Here is an 18,616-nt window from a genome sequence, read left to right on the forward strand (position 1 = left end):
GGTGTTTATAACTCATCAATAAGGGCTTATTAATGACTTACAAAGGGTTTACAACCTAATTGATAACCTATTTATAAACCATTTATAATGGAGCCTTATTGTAAAGTGGTACCTAATTATTTCATATAATGCATTGGGACATGAGTAATATGTCACATAATTATAAACAATAACAATAAAAAACGGTTTCATGTAACAATACTTCTTACTTACTTAAAATATAAAGGATCGATGGAACTGACATTATACATACCCAGTGCATTTCTGATTAGGCAAAACTTGTATTCAAGATATTTGCAATATTATTTATGATATTACCCATTGAGTTGAATGGGGAAATTGATTTAAGATATCTACAATACAGCTGATGCCATTTCCATGGAGATGACTCCATAACACATGGAGATCATACCTTTCCTTTTTTTTCACAGTGGTGGGGGTGAAGCTGGATGTTGATACCTGGATGGAGAGTTTTATAAATGCTACAGCTGAGACCAATGTAAGATCAGCATGGACGGAAACAGTAGTTGGTGTGAAAGACTATTATGTAGACTTTTTAGTGTGATAGCATGAGATATTGCTGTTGCTATTATTCCTCTGAAATAGTACTTATTCTGCTCATTTTAAATGTTCATAAGTTTATTTTTGGGATCTACTATAATATATTTACATGCTTAAATATTCAAAACCACATTATTTCTACTGTAAATCTCTATTCACTCAGTCTGTTATGTTCTGTTAGAGCTCTTGGGTCTTACCCCTACCGATGAGCCCAGTGTGCTCTGATTGGTCAGCTAGGGGGGCTCTTGAAACAAAGGAACATTTCAGACAGCTGACAAAAGTGGTTTCCGTGGCAGTTTCTCCCTCTGATGTGTACTTTGGGCTTTGTAACTGTTTAAGTGTGCAAAAAAGGAAAGAGGGGAAAGAATAAAAGGTCCTTTACGTTTTTGGTTTATCTTTATTATTCCACCCATTGTCGACGCTTAGGCTCACAGCGCTTTTGAGATATCAGTGGATTAGCCTTTTTGCAAATTCCATTTTTTTTTTTTTTTTTTTTTTATGAAAGGATTATTTTTTTGCATTTTTAGAAAAATCGAAATCAAAATAAAATATAACATATAACCTGTGGTAATTCAATTACTGAGATTTAACTATTTAGTATTGAAAACACCACATTCTAGTCAATAAAATGCATGTGCATGTCGTGCCCGCGTAGACTTATGAAACCTTACAATAGACCCATTATAACTCTAAAATATGCCTGTTGCTCCCTTTGCTAACAGTGAAACATAACAGACTAGTTATAATGCAAGCAAGTCATGTAGCTAATGTGTCCAATTTCACAAGGTGAGCAAAAGCTTACTTAAATTAGCTTCATCGATCAAGGATCACAAGTTTTCCCACAACAACCAGTTAACACACAGTAAACACATCGATTACCTAAGGATTTGATAGCCCCAATCTGTTGCATAGTAGACAAAAGACGTTTAAACGCTAGAGCTTATAACATTAAGTTCAATAAGAAATCACAGTGTGTGAGTAAAGAGTTGTATATAACCATAGGAACCATGACTGATAATGACTGAGACTGATAAGTGAATTTCAATCACCAAGTGTTTCTACTGGCATCGTTTCACTCACACAGTATTTTTGTCGACTTACAACTACCAAAAGCTGGTCAATTTCCACACTCTATGGGGAGCTTCCTCGTCTAGCCAGATTGATTTTGCTGAGCTATGCTTAAGATTACGTTCTGTCTTTTTAATTATCGTGGACATGAACAAAGATCACATTGTAAAGATTATTTATTTTTTCTTAATAACAAACTTTTACGTTTTCCCATTTGTCAAGTCAGTGTCACATCTGCTGTCAAATAAGGTAAAAATAGAATTATTGTGGCCACATGCTATTTCAAATGAACCCCAGTAGATCCATTACGTCTGCTCACCTCCACCCGCCGCTATGAACATATCACCCCGGTCCTCCACTGGCTCCCAGTCAAATACAGGATTAACTTCAAAATATTACGCACCACATACAAAGCCCTAAATAACCTGCCCCCTCCTTACCTTTCTGACCTCCTCCCCCTCCACACCCCCACGTTGCCTCAGGACTAAGCGCCGGACATGGGGTGACAGGGCCTTCTCTGTCGCTGCACCCTCCCTCTGGAATGCCCTCCCTCTCCCCTTCCGTCAGGCTTTAAACAAACCCTCAAAACTCACAGAAAAGCACTATATAAAAATTAATTATTATTAATATTAATATTATTATTATTATTATAATAACAGAGGTCTTCATATACTGTCTTTTCCCTTCCATTGAAATTGGTGAAATGGTTCAATTGTTCACTCTTTCAAATAAATCATATTTCTTAAATTAGAAAGACTTTATTGTCTAAACAGTCAAACTTTTGAAACATACTGTACCTCTTGGGGGATAATGAATGTCAATCAAATACAAAACCACCAAGTATACTCAGTTTAGGCAAAACCATAAATCATCAGAAGCGTTCTCAACGACGTTAGTTTCTTAAGTTGCTCAGTGTTTTATTGGCCAAATCTGCTACATCCAAATAAATGTTCAGATTTATAAATTGTATATATATATTGTATATATATCGTATAATATTGTACTTTTTTGTCCAGACTCAATGACATTAACTTTGAGGATTTCAAAGAAATCTAAGTGTCATTAGGCTTTGAACACCTTAGACCTTGAACTCAATAAATGATCAGATGATAATATTTTTGCCTTGATTATCGCACACAACAAATGAAGACTTACAATTCATGTAGAATACGGTTTTATTAATCATAAAGCCTACTGTGTGCTGTATGGTCCAGATTATATTATTATAATATTCAGCGTAAGGGCTTTATAATCTGTTTTCTGTAAGTGGTCCTCTGCTACTGTTGAGTAGTCTCACTTTGCATTTTCTTGCGATAATACGTATCTGTATTTGTATTTGAAATAGTTTTATATCTGGTCTGAAAAGTAAAGTTATGTGTCTGTTCCTTAGCCTGCGATCTGCGAAGATGAACTCTGTGGCTGTCAAAGAAATGATGAGGTTTGCTTTTTTTATTTGGACATTTGACCATTTTTCCATTCCAACTGTCTGGACATGTGCCTTGCTTTACATATAAATGTCCTCTCTAATTTCAGTATGTGGACTGTGTTCTCCTGGATGACGGTGGCTTCCTGATTATGGCCAATCGTGATGATTACATCAGACAGGTGGAACCTTCTTGTCAGACTCACATTTTCAAACTCCTAGATGTTAAGCAATGATCCTTCCTCTGTGACAAAACCTGCAGGCCCCCCTAGTCAAATGTTTTTGAATACAGCCTAGTGCCTAAATGGGCCATGTATGTACGGGATAAATAAAGATCCACTGCCGTGTAGGTTAAGGAAAGGCAGACATTTTTTCTTTTTAAGGGATTTGTTTAGCAGAGAGGTGATTGAGAATGGCCTCTGTGGGCTTACCCCAAGCAACCGTGTACATGCTGTATCGTACAGGTGTCTGATTCATTGGTGTCGTTACAAAACGTGAAGTGAGCTGACCTGTGAGGGACCTGAAGCTTTTCATTCTAAAGATGTTTGGATTATTCTTGCTGTGGCAGGCTCCACTTGGACAAGTCTGGAGACTGTGTACTAGAAATGAGTTGAAGGGTCTACAAGGTTCTGCTTCTCCCCTAAGACACACATTAGGCAAGAGGCATTTCAGTCAGAATAACAAAGGCCATTACTGATGTATTGATCCCATCTTAATGTCTGTGGTTCCCGCCCTGAATTAGTCCACATTTCACCAGGGTTGTCTCTAATTTTCTGACTTCATATATGTTAACATGCATCTGTCTCCACAAGACTGCCCCTGGACCTATTTTGCCACATTGTGCCAAATCGTTGTCAGACTAAATTAGGAAAATAAGTGAATATGCATGTGGGTCTTTCAGAGGTGCCTGTGTAGAATGTGGTTTAAGAGTTTTGATCACAATTATGATGTAATTTACTTGAAAGTTTCCATGAACTGGCAGTACTACAAAGTATCTTCTGAAGTGCAGGTTCCACCCCTAAATGTCATGAAAAAAATGCAAGATGCAATACGCTTTCCTTATTCACATTGGTGCACTGGTGCCTAATGTTTTGTCTGAGGCTTATTTTAAAATGTATGGTGCTGTGGTTCAGGACTAATGTTAACATTTGTGTGTGTGTCTGTGTGTCTATGTGTGTATGCGTCTGTGTGTGCATACATGTTTGTTTGCATGTATGCATTTTTCCTACAGATTGGGCAGTTCTTTGGCATGATTGACCCCTCACTGATGAGGAACCTGATAAATGAGTCTCTGTTCTCCTTCAACAAGACGTATGACTACCAGTCCACGTGTGAACCCCATAAAGAAACCAGATCTGCTGCTGGCCTGCGCTCTGTTTATGTGGTGAGATACATTGAGTATACTTCGGGTGCCCATGAGTATGTGAGATACATTGATTATATTTCTGGTGCCATGAGTATGCGAGACACATTGAGGATATTTCAGGTCCCCATGAGTATGTGAGATACATTGAGTATATTTCGGGTCCCCATGAGTATGTGAGATACATTGATTATATTTCGGGTGCCCGTGAGTACGGTTTGCTAGGGTCCAAGTGGCGTAAATGTCCTCATCAGAGTACTTGTGCATGCGGCTAATGGAACATTCTAAGGGCCCTATCTTGCACCCAGCGCAATTGACATTGTCACCGACGCATGTATCATTCCTATCTTGCACCCGGCGCACAGCGCGATTTTCCCTCCAGAGGCGCGCTTCGAAATGAACTTGCGTCGACATGGGCGGGGGCGGAACAGAGAAGGCGTTTCTCTGGCGCAAGTGGTATTTTGCAGTTTCAAAACAACGCTGTGCGCCGTGCGCCATTGACCACAAAAAAGCTGGTCTAATGTCAGAGGCGCAATGTCTAAAGTCTGTAACGTGTATTCAGAACGCTATTTTAAGGTCGCACAGTATAGGACCTATAGGCTACACTTTACTTCTGTCGTCTATACGAGAGATTTACACCAATTTTTTGGAGGAAAATAAAGTATTTACCACATGAGGAAATCATTGTGATATCCATATCCAAGATATTTTAAAAATAGGCATACATCTAGCGTACACATTGACCCAAATGATTCAGGTTAATTGTAATGGCGGTTCTGATGTCTGCCATCTCCTGGCAGATGAGCTGGGGACAGACGCACACTGTCCCTATCACATTTCTGCGGCGAGATAAGGAGAAAAGGGAGGGAGAGGGAGAGGTCGGTAGAGAGGAGAGCCTGATCAGTGGCTGGCCTCACGAGCGCGCGCGCGCGCGCACACACACACACTCACACTCACTCGCTCTCTCTCTGGCAGATGAGCTGGGGACAGACGCACAATGTCCCTATCACAGTCTACAATAAGTTCGGCTATACATGCAGTTACGTCAGGTCTAGTCCGACATGCTGGGGAATTCATAAAATTTCCCGTAACACCCGACAGCCAAGAGCGGGCTAAGCAGGCGTTCTGGGAGAAGTTCCCTGGCGTCCTTGGCGCTATAGACTGCACCCATATTCACATACGTGCCCCCCCAGTGTTTTACTCAACATTGCTATGAATCATGGATGTGTAAATGAGGATAGAATAGAGGACTTTAGAAGACGTGAGGTTGAACTGCATGTGCCGATGGGTGCAATATTATTACCATGCATACATAACCTAGTGATTCAGTGAGGGTGAACCCAAAACATCGGAAAGTATGTTTTTGTGACTTTTATTTCAAATATGTTGCCACCAAAAAACGAATGCTTATAACTGAAAAAATACAAACGAGAAATGAAAGTAGAAACATTTCTTCAAACAAGCATGGGAAAATATTGCCGTGATTGTTTCTGGTAACACACGTTCTGGTGGCCTCAAGGTCTTCCTCCAGGTAATTCCGCCATTATAATAACAAGCCGCTATGCGCTCCTCGCTCTTAAAGGGAATGTGAGATGACGCTCTGATTGGTTTATTGCATATTACGCCCAAACCACACCTATGGCTGAGTAACCTCCTTTGGACCAACCCTTTTGGCCGCACAAGTGTGTTTTTTCCGCCGTTAAAATAGCAACTGCGCCATAGAGCCGCCCACACAGCTACTTGCGTTTGGCGCCGTCCTACTTGTGTTTCTGATCGGCAAGATAGGGCCCTATATGTGTAAAGGCTAAACATGCGTATTGTTCCAAAACAGTTATCTATGATTACCAAATTTCTCTCTCACTTGTCATAAACACTTACACCTGTATATGTCTATATGTGACAGCAGCGTTCAGTGAGCAACGATAGTCAAATGAACTCGAGCAACTTCCGGTTACGATTTTTCAAAATAAAAGCGCCTTATTAGCCCCGTGTTTCTTTAACTGTCAGAAATATTAATTTCATAGGAACATTAAAATGGGTTGAAAACTATTCTGTGAAGTTACAAAAGTAAGATTTTCTTGTTTAAATATGGGAACACTGACTAAACAGCCAATATTGCAATTAGTATAGTAAGAAACAGTAAAACACACCACGATCTGCTGATAAAAGGATTATACCTCCATTAAAGTTGGTTGAACATGTTCAGTACACTGTAAAGAAAGGGTAAAATATGTTTATCTGTCCACCATGGGATCTAGAACCTTCAGCCGCTCTGCCCCTCACCTCTGGAACTCCCTCCCCCCTGACATCAGGGACATTGACTGAAACTCAATTTCCCTCTTTAAATCCAGCCTCAAAACCCACTTGTTTAGGCAGGCGTATAACTTTTAATGTTCCTGTCTGTTGTTGTTCTGCTGCTGCTCTGCTTTGTGCATTTTAAATTGTATTATATGTATTGTTGATTGTTGTACGGCGACCTTGAGTGTCATGAAAGGCGCCTTATAAATAAAATGTATTATTATTATTAGTATTATTATTATTATTATTATTAAAAGGCTGACCTGGGCTTGACTCAAGGCCACCGCAGGATGCCCTCCCAAGTCACTCTGGACAAAAGCATCTCAATACCTTACATGTACCTTTACTTTCCAAAGTATGAGTAAAGATTTAACCTTGATGCTTTATTCAAAGAACTATCCATGTGTTTATGTTTCAGTATGTCCAGTAATATTCTATTTTGTTTGATCCCAGCCCACTATAGCAGATATACTGTACTGCATCTTGAATGTTCAATAATATTCTATTTGGTTTAATCCCAGCCCACTATAGCAGATACAGTATACTGCATCCTGAATGTTCAATAATATTCTATTTTGTCTGATCCCAGCCCACTATAGCAGATATACTGCATCTTGAATGTTCAATAATATTCTATTTTGTTTGATCCCAGCCCACTTTAGCAGATATACTGCATCTTGAATGTCTAATAATATTCTATTTTGTCTGATCCCAGCCCACTTTAGCAGATATACTGCATCTTGAATGTCTAATAATATTCTATTTTGTCTGATCCCAGCCCACTATAGCAGATATGCTGCATCTTGGCTGGTGGGCTTCAGCGGCAGCCTGGTGAGTTATATATCTGACTATGGACTCTGGGTATGACTGGGTACTGTGGTGGAACTAGTATAACAAATTCTATTAATCACAACAGAAACTCTGTTATCTTTTATCAGGACATCTGTATTAAACGCCAATAGGCTAAAGAAACATAACAGAAACACATACACAGCAATCATACAGTACATATACTATCTTTGTTTGTTGTAATGCGTGTGTGCTTATTTATACAACAAAAATAATGATCAGTGATCAAGTCCAAACGCAGTGTCAGCCTGCTTCCTCTTCAAATTCAAAAATAGCAATGCATTGCCGTTGTGAAAACCAGGAACAAAATACGGCTTTGCTCACCAGATCCCAAGTAAATCCCTCCGTATTCTTGTACTCCTTCATTTCGCATTGTGGATCGGCCAGAGAAAGCAGTTGGTGGAATGTATTAAATAAACATACATATAAACAAAAGATCGTTGTACAAAACTGGCTTTTGCTGTCTAAGTCGTATAAAGGTTTAAACTTAGCTTGCCGCCACTTCTCCATTCAACACTCCACTGTGAGAAAAACAAACCTCCCCCTTTTGTGCGTTCACCTGCTTCCCTACAACCCAAGTGCGTACCTATTTAAAGTGATAGGCCTACACAAAAGGAGGCTAAGTGATCGCTTAATTACTGTCCCATACGTATTTTTGGTCAGTGGGATAATGTAAACATAGCATATGGCCAGACAATTTATTATTTCCAGCTTTCATATGTAAAATGCCTATGAGCTTATAATTTACTCTTTTTCAGCACCTATGTTTGATAACAGTCATATTATGTGAACATCACACTAGCATAAACCAGTGACGTGCGGTGAGGTTCGCAGCTGGTGAGGCACAGAAACCGGAAGTGATTACGTCATTCCGATCTCTAGTTGTTTAAAAAAAATAGAAATGTATACATCATACATGTATATATGCTTGTGGTTTAAAAATTGTCATCTCACCAGAACTGAAAAAACGTTATGTTTTATTGTCTAATACTATTACTTTTAAACGATTATTATTATAAGAAGTTATGCGGCTCAATAGTCAACTGACTTTTACGAGGCTATAGGCCTACAGCTAAAAGTACAATCGGTGTGGTAATTGAACTTTTACACCGTGTCCAGTGTTGGGGTAGTTACTCAGAAAAAGTAACTAGTAACAAGTTACTAGTTACTTCCGAAAATTGTAACTAGATTACTTTACTAGTTACTGCATTTGAAAAGTAACTTCACTACTAGTTACTTTACTTTCCATTTTTTTAAGCAAATGTCCAAATTTACCGCCAAGCTGGACAAACATCATGGCCCTTTCATCACTATATTTTTATTAATTTTCAATAAAGGGCATCTGTTAGCCTTTCATTGTTTATTGTAATTGTAAACATGTAAAACAATAGGGCATATAAAACTCAGCCATCCACTTGAACGGACATTAACCCTGTCCTCACTGTCTGACCAAAGAAATATGCCTCACTTTAAAATCCACAAACAGGATACAAGTGGCCATGTATGGTGGGGACATTCAGGTGGGTCATTCAGCAGTAACACAACAGTAAAAAATAGTCCAAAAACAGGCTTTTGGAAACATGAGACCCCACTAAACCAAATGGGGGCCTACTCCTGAGAACAAAACCAGCTTGTTGTAGGAATCACTGTAGTGGGTTAAGAGAAAAGCTCATACTCAAAGTCACTCAACATAAACTGTGAATTTCCAAATACAGTGCACTCCACAATTATTGGCACCCTTGGCTGTTCTGACTCTGCTTATTCAGGTCTGCAAATGTGTATTGCTTGTATTGTTGTTATGGAAACGAACACAGTATAGTATTGGACTTTTACTTTGACATTATTCAAATTTTCGTCTCGTGGAAATGGCAACAGCTGTTATCCAGAAACGTATGCGATGTAATGCTAAACACGTAGTGAGAACAGTACATAGGCTTTACTTTTCCACAACGAAGTGTCTGTTGGTATTACAAAAGTTACTGAGGGTAGTAAAGTAGTGACGTTACCAATATTTTTAGAGTAATGCGTTATTGTACTCCGTTACCAATAATAGTAACGTTGTTACTAACGTCCGTTACTTTGTAACTCGTTACCCCCAACACTGACCGTGTCAAATAAAATATTAATAGTTACAAGGTAGCGTATGTAGCCCTCCCACCAATGATATGGCTCATTTCAATTTGTCTAGGGAAAGTATAACCTTTTACACAACTCGGCAGTGATGGGCAGTAGCGTCACTACTTGTAGCGACGCTACTAGCTTAACTACATTTGTCAGTAGCTTGGCAGTAACGTTGCTATTTACAAAACCAAGTAACTTTTCAGTAGCTAAGCTCTTTTATTGATCAAGTACCGCAGTAGCGTCCTCGAAAGCTAATTTATCCTGGACCTTTCTGATGTTCATTCATAACAGGCTTCCCTGCAGCCATCAAACACAAAAATTAAGCAGTACATCACTTTAGGCGAGACGAGTGAAAATAGATAGCTAGATATCGTCATTTCAAGTACACCAGACGCTGCTCATACATTTAAAATTAATTCTCCCCTAATCTTAAATGGGTAGTTTGCATGCAGATTCTAGACAACCGGATAACTAGAATGCTGTTGATAATTAGATACAGCTGAAGATGATGAAAGTTAAAAAGTGTAAAGTCCGTGCTGTCTGCTCAGGGAGTTGAATTGCGAAAATGCACGAAATAGACGAAAGATGAAGGTAGGCGAGGTCTTCTGCACTTATTTGTTTTCATCTGCGTTTGAATACCTGACTCAACAGCCATACCTTCAAAAGTACGTCACTTTATAAGAGACGAGTGGTAGCTTTTGTGTAGTGAAGCTGAATTTATTGTAGAGTAGCTGATAGCTTAGCTCACTACAAAAATCAAGTAGCTTGCCCAACACTGCAACTCGGACACTTGAATTTGAAGTTGACACTTACATATTTATTTACACAACGTATTAACAAGCAAACAGTTAAACACCACAGACATAGCACACAATACCAAAATGTTCTACTAACCGGTATAATTTAAAGTTGGTGCACTCGCAAGCTCGTAATCCATTCACGGCTCCCCTGCACCTAGCAGCCTTTAGCGAGGTTTGTGTTGCGCATGAATATGTCCCGTTGGAAAACATGAAATACTCCAATGCAATGTCAATACCTTCGGTCCCGTCGTTTGAAGCAAACATTTTAGCTCCGCCATTGGTCTCCCATTATTAATCATTTCACATTTGGACTGCAAGTCCAATTTTGAGAACTGCTTCAGCTTTGCAATACAACCTTCCATGTTCGCCTAGAGAAGCCTAGAAGAAGCCCAATTTTTTAAAAACAACATACCCGACAATTGCGCTCTCGCTCGCCTCCCTTCTAGAAGCGGTGGTACTGTTTGCCTCACTAACAATATTTTTCAATGCGTTTTGAGCTCATCTACGCTTGTGCATGCATGCGTAAAACCCAGTTTGGAGTGATTGCGCAATCATTAGTGAGGCACTGGCTCAGCTGCCCATAGAGACCAATGCATCTGCCTCCCTTGACGGCACGTCCATGTTTTCAGGAAGCGGAAGTGCGCAAATTCAGCGATTTTGATAATAAAAATGCTCGAAATGATCAGAATCCTGCAGAAATTACACCCATACCACAGATTAGTAGAGAAATATGAATATTTTTTTTATAATATATATGTGTTTTTTTTTTTTTTTTTTTTACTTTTCAAAATGACAGGTGAGGCTCTGCCTCCCCTGCCTCCTATGACTGCACGTCCCTGGCAAAAACTATTATTGTTATTCTTGGCACAATGAGTGTATGTCTACAGCAGTCTTGACAATTCAACCAAAAAAAAAACATTCATAAAAATGTATTGAAATTTAGAACGTACAAAAAAAAAAAAAACAGAAAAGACAAAAAACATCAAAGTTGCTATAAAAAAACAAACAGCAGTATCCTAACGGTAGCTATTGGCCAGTAAAGTATTGTAATGTTTTATAGTACAGATTATACACAACTTTCTAACGGTGTGTATTTTGGTAACTACTTCATTGCTATGCAAATTTAAGAAAATAATTGACATTCTAAACAACATGTTAATGTCATTGACTGAGAACAGTTATGGTCCAATAAATCAAGAGGCTGTAGGCCCAAGTGTCATAGGTCTATTCACCCCTCTCTCTCTCTGTTGCTCTCTCTCATTTATGTTGTGTGTGAAACTTATTGTGGTTAAATAGCTGAAATACCTCGATTTTTTTTTTTTTTTTTTTACAAATGTACAAATAATAACTGATTTATTTTTGCTGGGGATTCTGGCCGTCGTAGTGTTTGTAGTGCTGTCGTGTCAGTCTAATGCTGTTTTTCTGTTCTTGCCTCCAAGGTCCATAATGCAGCAGCTGTTTGTTTCGTTGACTTTCCCAAGTTTCTTAGAAGCAGGTAAGATGCATTGGCAGAAGGAGTGTTTTTCTTTGTACAGTGTCACAGTGATTGTGTCTGCTTCAAAGACATTTGCTTTCAAACAACAGCATTTCCTTTGAATCTATTTCATTCAGCCGCATAACATCACATAGTTTGTTTGATTCATGTTATGGTTTCTCATATTTTTCAAAGCATAGCCACATGTCAAACATGATTGATGTGACATTGAAATATCTTTCTTTTGGGAGCAGTTTATATTGTATGTTTTGAATGTGACTTCATTTTCAGACAGGCCCATTAAGAGGTTGATGAGTTTTCTCGTTGTTTCTTGCCTGAGCTCCCCTGCAGACAAACAGAACTGGTTTCTGTTGGAGGCAATGGATTCTGGTGCTTGATGTAAAAGCAAACCGTTTTATGATTGACTTGTGTCTTGGTTTCCAGGAAGTAAGTGCTGCTGCATATGTATGCTTGTGCATTATTACAGTGGACACAGATGATGAGCTCCCTGATGGGACGTCTAGGGAAAGCTGTATTAATGAGCAGTCTCAATACTTCTTTGGGAACAGTGAAACAACCTTCTTTGGTAGTGTGGACTGTGACACATGCTTAAGGTAAGCTTGTGCATTTAATTTTCCTAACAGTGCTAAATATGAATTCTTAATGATTCATTGCTTTGTGGTTCCTAAAATACATAGCATAAGCACAACTGAACAGTGAGTCACTCTGAAGACACTTACATAACCGTTTCCTTTAGTGTTAATGACACCAAAAGGAGCTAGAAGTCACCCAAGAGCACTTCCACCAACTATGAGGTGAAATGGGGGATAACCCAATGTGCCACAGAGCATTGGGAAATCATTCCATTAAAATAAACTTTGTCACAGATTCGTTTTGAGGGGGAAATAAAAAATACCTCCACCATTTCACAATCATGAATTCTGCTCATGCATTAGCAAGTCTTTAAATGTATTTTAAACTCCTTACTGTTACATTAAAAACAGGAGAGAAAATGCAATGGCTAGAATGAAAGTGAAAGTCCTCTCTATGGCAGAGGTGGTGTAGACACACACACTCTGAAATTAACCTCTGCATTTAACCCATCCAGGGAAGTGACACACACACACACACACAGTGAAGTGAAGTAACACTAACCCGGAGCAGTGGGCTGCCATTGGCGGCGCCCGGGGAGCAGTGATCGGGGTTAGGTGCCTTGCTCAAGGGCACTTCAGCCGTGGATGTGGGCATGGGAGAGCAGTGGTCAACCACTTCCCCCGCCCACATTTTTCCTACTGGTCGGGGATTGAACCGGCTACCCTACGGTTTCCGGCCTGAAACCCTAACCAGTAGGCCACGGCTGCCCCTATGCTGCTTTCTAGAATTATGATTTCTAGAATGATGCTCTTCACTACCTGTAGTTAGATGGTACACACTCAACTATTTCTGGCCATGTTCATTTTGTTGAACCCAATCTTTTTGCAGAGTACAATTAATTATTTCTTAGTATTCAAGTATTCATTTGTCACATATAATTTGTCTACAGAATGCAATTGTTGTTTTTACAGGCAGTTCCATGCAGAGAAACTCAGGGGGACCAATCTTGTGTTTGTTATAGCTGATGCCAAGCTAGCCTGCCTGTCATGTGACCAAAAACCTCTCATCCAAGGGAAACAGCCCTGTATCCTTCATCAAAACTTACAGTCCATTGAACTATATTCAAGAACTCAAGAAGTGTGTATAATTACAGTAAGATTCAGGCACATGAATTAACTGTCATGAATAGGTAAGGGTGAGAAGTGGCCTCTACATTAGATTGCACAGGTGGGTGTTATTGCCTACCACACAGTCCTGCCTGGCGCACCTCCAATGATGCCATTGGGTCAGCTGTAGTTTGGTTAGCCAGGGACCGCTGCTCATTGATGTTTCATTCCTTTCACCCGAACATCTTGTGGTAGTGGAGCAGTGGCAACTATGTCTCCCTGCCAACCCCCTCTCTTTGTTATTGGCTAGCCCCAATTCTTACCCCTCCTACTCAGCCATAGCCAAAAGCTGTCCTTCTCCACTTCCTCAGTGAGGGCTTTTGTTGCTTTTGAGCTTCATCCCGGTTCCACCCAGCCATGCTGTTGATGTACTGATGAAGCCCAGACAGCCTTCTTCCACGGGGTAGATGATGGTTGTCCATTGACATTTGCATTTACATTTATTCATTTAGCAGACGCTTTTGTCCAAAGCGACGTACAAGGGAGAGAACAATCAAGCTCGGGGTGACATGTGCCTTCTTTGGTTGGTTGAACACCAGACGCACCGCCGCGTTCTGGATCATCTGTAGTGGTTTCACCACGCAAGCCGGCAGGCCCGTTAGGAGGGTGTTGCAGTAGTCGAGGCGGGAACTCACCAAGGTTTGCACCAGCAGCTGGGTGGCATACTGGGTTAGGTACGGCCTGATTTTGCGGATGTTGTAAAGCACAAAAAGCATGACCTGGTGACAGATGCGATGTGGGCTGTGAAGGTTAGTTGGTTATCAATAATGACCCCGAGGTTTCTTGCTGTTTTGGATGGAGCAAGAGATAAAGAGTCAGTATCGATATTGATGTTGTGGTGGATGAACTGTTTGGCTGGGAAGACCATCAGTTCAATATTGGCCAGGTTCAGCTGAAGGTGGTGGTTTTTCATCCATGTGGATATATCAGCAAGACAGTCCGAGATCTGTGCCGAAACAGTCTTGTCGTCAGGAGGGAAAGACATCACCAGTTGAGTATCATTGGCATAACAGTGGTAGGAAAAACCATGCGAGTGGATGATGGGGCCCGGCGAGGTGGTGTAGATGGCAAAGAGAATTGGTCCCATTACTGACCCTTGGGGCACTCCAGTGGTGAGGTGGTGAGGTACAGTCAGATGACCTTGCCATGACACCTTGAATGAGTGCCCAGTGAGGTACGATTCAAACCAGGAGTGCGCCTTGCCAGAGATGCCCATACTTGACAGTATGGACAGAAGGATGCGGTGGTTGAATGTATCAAACGGAGTTGATAAGTCAAGAAGGACGAGAGCCGAGGATTGAGCTGCTGCTCTAGCTGTTTTTAAGGCCTCCGTCACAGAACAGGGCTGTTTCGGTGGAGTGACCGCTTTTGAATCCAGACTGGTTTGGATCGAGGAGATTGTTTGTTGACAGGAACTCAGGAACTGTGACCTGTTTGGAAGCTACCCTCTCAATTGTTTTAGCTAGGAGGGTGAGAAGTGAGACTGGTCGATAGGTTTCCACCTGAGTGGGATCGAGAAACGGCTTCTTGAGCACTTTGAATGAAGAAGGAAATGTTGCAGAATTAAATGAGGCATTAATCACCTGTGTTATTGCTGGTAAGACGGCAGGGGATATGGCTTGAAGGATGTTGGATTGGATAGGGTCCAGCGGGCATGTAGTTGGACGGCTACCTGTTAGAATTTTGGAGACCTCACTCTCAGTGAGAGGGTGAAAGAGGGAAACGATGAGCCATTGATGGTTGCGCCCTTAGGGGGGGCAGACAGTTGGTTGAATTGTTTCCCAATGGCTGCCACTTTCTCTGTGAAAAAGGAAGCAAAGTTATCAGCTATGAGGTTAGTAGCTGGGGGAGGAGGAGGAGGGTAGAGCAGAGTTTTGAAGGTGGAGAATAGTTTCCAAGCATCAGTTGCACTGTTGATCACTGTTGAGTTTTCTTAGCAGCAGTGATGCTGGATGAGAAGAAGGCCAGCAGTGTCTGGTAGCTTGCAAGATCGTCCTGTGCTGCAGATTTGTGCCAGCCTGCCTGCCAGCCTGCCTACCAGTACTCAGCAGCCAGTTCTATGTATTTAGTCCTCTCTTGGCCACATGAGGCCTGCCTTCCCTCCTCCCCCTCCCAAGGAATGGTGAGCTTAATGAGCAGGGCATTCTTGGCAGCAGACCAAAGCACTATGGCTCTGTTCGAAAACTCTAAAATGCGTCCTTCCTTCCTTCCTTCCTTCCATCTAAGGAAGGAGGGACTGTTCGAAAACTCTTAGGGGCCCTATTTAGACGATCAGAAACGCAAGTAGGACAGCGCCAAACGCAAGTAGCTGTGTGGGCGGCTCTATGGCGCATTTGCTATTATAACGGCGGAAAAAACACAGTTGCGTCCGGCGCAAATGTCAAATGGGTTGGTCCAAAGGAGGTTACTCAGCCATAGGTGTGGTTTGGGCGTAATATGCAATAAACCAATCAGAGCGTCAACTCACATTCCCTTTAAGAGCGAGGAGCGCATATTCCATAGCGGCTTGTTATTATAATGGCGGAATTACCTGGAGGAAGACCGGAAAAGTTCACAGCCGAGGAGACTGACGTGAGATTAACACCAATTTTTTGGCAAGCTATATATAATTACAAGGAAAATAAAGTATTTACCACATGAGGAAATCATTGTGATATCCATATCCAAGATATTTAAAAAATAGGCATACATCTAGCGTACACATTGACCCAAATGATTCAGGTTAATTGAAGCTGCGTGACATTTGATTTATTGTATGGCTTTGTAAAAAGCCGGGAGATAGATATATATGGAGATCATGAAACCCTCCAAAAGTTAGCAAAGTCAAGCAAGCATGGGAAGATATTGCCGTGATTGTTTCTGCTACGGGGCACCCGAAAACGGCTACACAATGCCGTAAACGCTATAATGACGTCCGGAGACGTGGGAAATCCAAGCTGGCAGGTAACACACGTTCTCGTGGCCTCATGGGAGGTGGATCTGCCTCGACCCAGGACCTGACGGCAGCAGAGGACATCGCCACGTCTACCCTCACGCCTGAGAGCGTGCAGGGATTTGGGGGCATGGAAATCGGCACCCAACCCAGTGCACCAGCTGACCAAACCCAAGGTTCATAAATAAAGTCCACATACACAGAGATGAGTTTACAAGATTTATAATAATACTGGCATGAAATAAATGCAACAAAGCCATACAATAAATCAAATGTCACGCAGCTTCAATTAACCTGAATACTTTGGGTCAATGTGTACGCTAGATGTATGCCTATTTTTAAAAATATCTTGGATATGGATATCACAATGATTTCCTCATGTGGTAAATACTTTATTTTCCTTGTATTATATATGGCTTGCCAAAAAATTGGTGTAAATCTCTCGTGTAGACGACAGAAGTAAAGTGTAGCCTATAGGTCCTATACTGTGCGGCCAAGCACGCGCTCTTAAAATAGCGTCTGAATACGCGCCACAGACTCTACACAATGCGCCTCTGACATTAGACTAGCTTTTTTCTGGTCAACGGCGCACTGTCGTTTTGAAACTGCAAGATACCACAAAGGAAGACTTGCGCCTGAGAAAGGCCTTCTCTGTTCCGCCCCGCCCATTTCGGCGCAAGTTCATTTCGACGTGCGCCTCTGGAGGGAAAATCCCGCTGTGCGCGGGGTGCAAGATAGGAATGATATATGCGTCGGTGACAATGTAAATTGCGCTGGGTGCAAGATAGGGCCCTTAGTCTTTCTCTTCCGCTTTTATAATATACCTTAAAATCGTCACATAACGGTCATTTTTCTAAGAGAGCATCGGATCAGCCTTGAAGCTGCCTATTACCCATAAATCTGTGCGCCATCTCCCTAATCAGAGACACATTTTAAAAAAGATGGCGGATAAATTCGTTGAAGTCCCACAAAAGTATTCACCAATGTAGGTTTCTTTGCTTTTTTAGCCTATTTTTTTTTTAAGTTACAGAGAAATAAACCGTGCACTATGTAATTATGCCATGATTGGTTAACAAAAATAGTCTGAGTTTGTTAGCGAGGTATCCGTTAGCCAGGTCGCTAACAGTAGCTGTTAGCTAGCAGATAAGCACACACAACGTGATGACGTCACATGTTGCCCTACATGCTATCTTGATAGACTGTTCAAAATCAACGTTTTTTGAGATACCTTCCCCCGAAAGGACATGTCTCGTCAGATACCTGTCCAACAAGAGATCAAGGATCAAGACAGCTATCTTAGTTTTTGAACACAGCCTATGTCTCGCCAGAGTGGTAAAGCGGCTGCTTACCTATGTCGATCCTCATGTTCCAGTCCTTTCCTGGAGAAAGGAGTCTTGGAAGCCCTTATGAGCTGGTGTCTGCAACTCTCTCTGGGTGTCTCCCGTGCTAAACTGGATGAGGTGATTTTTGGCTGTAGGTTGTTTTTTTTGCAGTTTGCCTGCAGGATTAGCTTCAGCACCTAAGGACCTGGTTGTGATCTGCAGTGCCCCTGCGTCAGCCTGGTTGTGTACCCTGACATCATATGCTGAAGGCTAATAATATTGGCACCCACCTCTTTCCTTCAATTTGCAGTAAAGTGGATCATGTTGTTTATTTATCTCTTGTACTCTCTCCTTGGCATTGCAGCACCCTTTCAAGATGCCAAACAGGCCTCTGCCACAGACAAATGGTGTTCCTTGTTTAGGTCATTTTACATTTTAGTTCAGGTTATTGTCCATATTGTGGTGTGTTTCTTGAGCAAATACCAAAAGCCCCTGGACCAGATCCTTGTGAACTCGCCCTGAATCCTCGCTACAGGAAGGGTCCAGACGCGTGCTTCGACAATAATTCAAGTGTAAGTTTATCACTTTCTCTACTGAAATCTTCCTTTTTCTTTCTTTTCCTAGAGAGAGCATCAAGTTTCTTGA

At 41.2% G+C, this 18,616-nt stretch overlaps 1 protein-coding gene across 1 annotated transcript in view; it reads left to right on the forward strand.

Moving 5' to 3' along the window:
- LOC308375594 (voltage-dependent calcium channel subunit alpha-2/delta-1-like) overlaps positions 1 to 18,616 on the forward strand; it is a gene marked incomplete at its 5' end in the record, with an annotated part of 107,909 nt that overhangs the window by 84,890 nt on the left and 4,403 nt on the right. Inside the window, 9 exons of the mRNA XM_080851756.1 lie at positions 432 to 499; positions 3,020 to 3,067; positions 3,163 to 3,234; positions 4,284 to 4,436; positions 7,492 to 7,544; positions 11,923 to 11,978; positions 12,445 to 12,571; positions 13,523 to 13,635; positions 18,461 to 18,543. Of these exons, the coding sequence (XP_080707882.1) occupies positions 432 to 499; positions 3,020 to 3,067; positions 3,163 to 3,234; positions 4,284 to 4,436; positions 7,492 to 7,544; positions 11,923 to 11,978; positions 12,445 to 12,571; positions 13,523 to 13,635; positions 18,461 to 18,543 (773 nt within the window). The remainder of the gene's footprint in view (positions 1 to 431; positions 500 to 3,019; positions 3,068 to 3,162; positions 3,235 to 4,283; positions 4,437 to 7,491; positions 7,545 to 11,922; positions 11,979 to 12,444; positions 12,572 to 13,522; positions 13,636 to 18,460; positions 18,544 to 18,616) is intronic.

Source organism: Sprattus sprattus (assembly GCF_963457725.1).
Source record: "Sprattus sprattus genome assembly, chromosome: 14".
NCBI lineage: Eukaryota > Metazoa > Chordata > Actinopteri > Clupeiformes > Clupeidae > Sprattus > Sprattus sprattus.